General features: G+C 35.7%; 1 protein-coding gene across 5 annotated transcripts in view; it reads left to right on the forward strand.

Moving 5' to 3' along the window:
• sorcs2 (sortilin-related VPS10 domain containing receptor 2) overlaps positions 1–4600 on the forward strand; it is a 301095-nt gene extending 296495 nt beyond the window's left edge. For 4 of the 5 annotated variants that reach the window (XM_087788644.1, XM_087788647.1, XM_087788645.1 and 1 more), the window contains exon 27: positions 2477–2559. Coding sequence is in view for 1 of the 5 variants with exons in the window: in XM_087788646.1 (XP_087644772.1) it covers positions 2477–2535 (59 nt within the window). In the remaining 4 variants the exon portion in view is untranslated. Of the gene's footprint in view, positions 1–2476 lie in introns of all 5 variants that reach the window. The other variant, XM_087788646.1, reaches the window with a different exon arrangement.
• Positions 4601–6168: the final 1568 nt, after the last annotated feature.

Below are 6168 nucleotides of genomic sequence, written 5' to 3' on the forward strand. Positions count from 1 at the left end.
ACTCTGAAACTAGTATAAAAACTCTGTAACACATTTACAAACTCTGAAACCAATATGAAAGCTTTGTTACACATTTACAAACTCTGAAAAACATTTACAAACTCTGAAACCAATATGAAAGCTCTGTAACACATTTACAAACTCTGAAACCAATATGAAAGCTCTGTAACACATTTACAAACTCTGAAACTAGTATAAAAGCTCTGTAACACATTTACAAACTCTGAAACTAGTATAAAAGCTCTGTAACACATTTACAAACTCTGAAACTAATATAAAAGCTCTGTAACACATTTACAAACTCTGAAACTAATATAAAAGCTCTGTAACACATTTACAAACTCTGAAACTAATATAAAAGCTCTGTAACACATTTACAAACTCTGAAACACATTTAAAAACTCTGAAACACATGTACAAACTCTGAAACACGTGTACAAACTCTGAAACACATTTAAAAACTCTGAAACACATGTACAAACTCTGAAACACGTGTACAAACTCTGAAACACATGTACAAACTCTGAAACACATTTACAAACTCTGAAACACATTAACAAACTCTGAAACACATGTACAAACTCTGAAACACATTTACAAACTCTGAAACACATTAACAAACTCTGAAACACATGTACAAACTCTGAAACACATTGACATACTCTGAAACACATTTACAAACTCTGAAACACATTAACAAACTCTGAAACACATTAACAAACTCTGAAACACATGTACAAACTCTGTAACACATTTACATACTCTGAAACACATTTAAAAACTCTGAAACACATGTACAAACTCTGAAACACATGTACAAACTCTGAAACACGTGTACAAACTCTGAAACACATTTACAAACTCTGAAACACGTGTACAAACTCTGAAACACATTTACAAACTCTGAAACACATTTACAAACTCTGAAACACATTAACAAACTCTGAAACACATTTACAAACTCTGAAACACATGTACAAACTCTGAAACACATGTACAAACTCTGAAACACGTGTACAAACTCTGAAACACATTTACAAACTCTGAAACACGTGTACAAACTCTGAAACACATTTACAAACTCTGAAACACATTTACAAACTCTGAAACACATTTACAAACTCTGAAACACGTGTACAAACTCTGAAACACATTTACAAACTCTGAAACACATTTACAAACTCTGAAACACATGTACAAACTCTGAAACACATTTACAAACTCTGCAACACGTGTACAAACTCTGAAACACATTAACAAACTCTGAAACACATGTACAAACTCTGAAACACATTTACAAACTCTGAAACACGTGTACAAACTCTGAAACACATTTACAAACTCTGAAACACGTGTACAAACTCTGAAACACATTAACAAACTCTGAAACACATTTACAAACTCTGAAACACATTTACAAACTCTGAAACACATTAACAAACTCTGAAACACATGTACAAACTCTGAAACACATTGACATACTCTGAAACACATTTACAAACTCTAAAGAAAAAACACATTAACAAACTCTGAAACATGTGTTCAAACTCAAAAAAAACGAAATGACAATTTTCTAAAATAGTACATTTGTCTCAGCCCTTGTAAATGTGTTTGCACGTCTGGGCCACCGTAGGTCGTAGCATTCTAGCACAAGCTAAAACATTTCAACCATGAAATCGAACATAATGTATTTATAATGTTAACATTTTTTAAATGTCCTCAATGAATAACACAAAAGGGAACATTTTCAACCGTTGGTCATTAATTCAATTTGATAGTTAGATAACAGTTAGTGTCATTATGGCCTGTTTTATTGATCTCTAGTGATGTTTGGAGAAGACTGTCGGCTGGAAACACACCATCTCTGGTTACACTCATCAGTCCTGGAAGAACATCAGTGTCATCAGAATATTGAATTATTTCACTATTCAAATGTTGAATTAGTTTTTTAAATAATTGAATTAAAATCATACTTTCTAAGAGATTTATTTTTTTACACATAGAGTTCAATATTCTAGTTCAATATTTCAAAAACATTTTCTAAATTAACTATTTTATAAAAAGAAAAATCCAGACAATACCAATAGATCACTGAGCTACTTTTATATTGAATTTAAATGGATAGAAATTTAATTTAATACATTTATTTTTGAATTATTGGAGTTAGAATGTCAAACTCTGTGTAAAAATATTAATTTCAAAACATTATTAAATTCAATTATAGACTTAATGCAATGCAATTCAATGTGATGTAATGTGATGTAGTTTAATATAATGTAATAAATATTCAATGCTTCAAAAAAATAAAGTTTCAACATTTAAATTGTTAACATTCAATCTTCTGATGGCACTGATTTACTTCCATAGACTTAGAGCCACAATAATAATTTTCTAGATTGTAAAAGTCATGTTCTTATGTTGTTCTTGATGTTGACTTCAAGACGTTAAAGACTTATGCAGCATGTCTGTGCTCCAGGTAACCACTCAGGTGTGGTGCTGAACTCCAGAGAGCTGCACAGTTACCTGACCAGCTGATGGCTGCCGACGCCGACTCGCTAGTGTAGCCGGAGCTCACCGGCCAGAAGAGCACAGGGACTTCACTCTGCCTTCCTCCTCCTCCTCCTCCTCCTCCTCCTGCTCCTCCTGCTCCTCCTCCTGCTCGCCCTCGGACCCCTTCACCGCGGCTCCACGGCCTCCTGCCGCCAGCCGGAGAGAGATTGGGAAAGTCTCGCACCGGCATCGCACCGACACCTTATCTGTGTGTTTTCGTGTCACTTGTAGACAACATGAGTCACTTGCACTGGTTTTCCCGGCCGGGGTTTGACCCCCGAGAGAGTAGTGGTCTACCTTTTTATGATCGATCCCCTCACATCACTCTCTCTCTGATGACGTTCTAGGAACATCTTTTTCTTTTTTTTTGGATTTTAACCTTGTGTAGTTATACGTTCAGCCACAAGAGGTCAGTGCTGCACCAAACAAGAAGAAGTGTCTGGAAACATCTGGAACTACACGCTGTCTTGACTGGAAATAATGAGCTCATGTTCTGCTGTTATCTTTGAAAAACATCCTCTTCCTGAAGCACCTCACGCTGGTCTCCTGACAAGATGGTCGTCACGGAGGACGGGATTGGATTCTATCGGCCTATATTAGGCTCCGCCCACAGTGGATCTGGTTTGTTGTAAATGTGTAAATATGAACACTCACTTTGTACATAAACCCTTTGACATGTTTCACACAAATACAGTAACGATTGTTTTCTTTGTTTTCAAGTATATCGGTAAACGACCGTGTCCACGTGTACATGGATATTTTCTGTGTCTAATGATGCTAACATAACCGTTATTTACACAGTAAAAGTACTAGAAACCTACTTTCCTTTTTTTCATTCTTACTTAACTATAGCTTTCCTTGTTTGTGTTCATTCCAAATGTCACAAGGTTGTGAAATTCTCCCTTATTTAAGGTAAATAAAAATGTTTGCGCTAAAGCTACATATTAGCTTTATAGCTTCTGATGTCGAAAAAAAAAAATTCTAAATCTATCGTCCAGTGAAGACACTTTCTGGAGATGAAATCTTGTTTAGCGTAACCACACCCACTCTGCTGTGATTGGTCAAAAATCAAAATGTTTTTAAGCGGGCCTCATCAACCCAGAGGAGTCCACCTCCAAGGGACTCGTTGTATAAAGAAAGCGGGGGATGATTACAGCTGGCTGGAGGAGGAGTGAAGCCATTTTTACGTCATAATGGACTCTCGTAACCTCTTGTTCGCCAAGATTTCAGAGCAACTTTATAAAGTAATAAGTGTAAAACATGGTCATGATGAGGGACTTACTGCGTCTTGGAAGGAACGACTTCAACATTTGAGTTGGCATTTTCACATCAGTCGACCTTTAAAAAAGTATCTTTTTAATCTTAAACCACTGACTTACTCACTGTGTAACCGACGGTGACCATATGTCCTATTTTTTGGGAGCATGTCCGGCGCAACTTTGGTTTGATATTTGGCATCTCAAAAAGCCCGGTGTCTCTGTGGGACTTTGGAATATGCGTTTAACAAAGTAAACAACACTGTGGTCACAGTACTTAACCTTCAGAACGTTTATCGATTTTTGGTAGTTGTGTTCTTATTGTGCATTTGACTGTGTTTTTTAACAATATTCATTTGCACGTGGACACGGTCAACATTTTTTTTATTTGCCTGCTTTGCTTGCGTTTGTTTGATTTTTGTCAGTATAATATTTTGAATTATATTTTATGGTTTCAATGCTGTCTATCAATATTTTTGATACAACCGTGTTTTTCTTTGTCATTTCTAACACCTGTTTTCATTCCAGAGCATCTCAAGTCTGTGAATGAATCACTAGAAAAGTTTTTTTTTATAACTTTGTCAAACTCATGTTTTTGTACATATTCGTGTCGAGCTTCTTTAAACAAACGTTCGTGGTTTGGTGGGATTTTTTTTCCTTTGTCCACTGAATCCATGAGCACTGTTTTTTTCCTTGTCTCTCATCGTTGGTTTCATATTTCTTAGCTACTCAAGTACTCCTTTGTCAGGAAGCACTCAACCGACACCTGGAATAAACCACTCCCATAACGAGAATGTCTTGTTTTAGTTTCTGAGAAATGCAAATATGGAAACATATGGTTAAAACCTGTTTTTAATGTGTTTATTCGCACAATTTTTTACCCCACAATTCAATTCAATTGTATTTAAAGTGTCTTATCATAACAAAGTTATCTCAAGACACTTTACAGTTGAAGTAAGACTATAGTGGAGAAAGTAAAAACAGATCAACTCAATAATGAGTAAAGCACAGTGTGACGTTGGCGAGGAAAAACGTCCTTTTAGAAGGCAGAAACCTGGAGCAGAACCAGACACGGAGGATATAGTGAGAGAAAAGAGGAGAGTATGGAAGAGTCCATGGACGTGCTGGAGAGAACTCTGGATCTGATGACAAGGGTGGAGATCCAGGATCAGCAGCAGCTCTGGAGGTGGAGTCCTGGGGCTCCGGGAGAGAAATAAAAAGGTGTTTAAACTGCACAGGTGATGAATGTAATGCAGAAAAGAAGGATATAATAATAATAATTATAGGCTTTATGGAAAAGTAAGGCTTTAAGATTGTTTTAAACATAGAGAGGGTGTCTGCCCTCCGGACTGAAGCCGGTAGTTGGTTCCACAGCACAGGGGCTTGAACACTGAAGGCCCTGGCTCCAAATCTACATTTAGAGATTTGTGGTATAACTAATAGATCCGAGTTTAAGGATCGTAAGGTCCTAGAGGGTTGATAAATTCATATTAGATTTTTAATGTATGTTGGTGCTAGACCATGTAAGGCTTTATAGGTTAAGAGAAGGATTTTAAATTGTATTCTAAATTCTACAGGAAGCCAAAGTAAAGAAGACAGCACAGGGGAAATGTGTTCTCAACTCCCCCATCCCTCCTTTGGTTTTTAGATTTATTTTATGAACCTCAGCTTCACCGGGTTTTTCTGCTACTAACCAATACACATGAAGAATACCACTTAAGTAAAAGAAAGGGCCTGTTCGGGTTCTCTTACGATCTAAAAAGATAAAAATTAATGGTAGTATGAATACAAAAATAAATGTATCAGTACAAACACAAGTTTTAAAGAGCGATCAGTTTCAATAACATGCATTAAAGGTATTGATAAGTAAGTAAGTAAGTAAGTAAGTAATTTGTATTTATATAAAACTATTTATATTGATTGAAAAAAATTCTAGCGTTGCATTAATATTAGTAGTGTCTCCTTTAACTGTATTTATGTGGCCCTCAATAGACAGAACGAACCATTTTATTTTGTATTTTTTATAACTAGTTCAACTCTAAATATGACTATACTAAATTTTCTTAGATTTATGAGCATGTATTGCCTGTTAAGGTGCTTTTTACTTAAAATTCAAAACATAAACAGAATGTAATTAAATAATATTTAGCTGAAAATATACTTAATACAGTTTTATTGGAACTTAAGTTGAGTTATATTTATGCTTTTAGTTGTGGTGTTATTTGATTGACAGCTACTATATAAAGTGTTGCCCATGAGGACATTTTTTTCTCTTGTTTGTATCCATTTTTTTTGGACTGAAATTCGCGGGCTCTCTGAATTACCCGCCAAACTCCAGTTTCGGTTAGGAGGCGGTTCATCC

This window comes from Callionymus lyra, chromosome 4, assembly GCF_982586985.1.
Source record: "Callionymus lyra chromosome 4, fCalLyr1.hap1.1, whole genome shotgun sequence".
In the NCBI taxonomy this organism is placed as follows: Eukaryota; Metazoa; Chordata; class Actinopteri; order Syngnathiformes; family Callionymidae; genus Callionymus; species Callionymus lyra.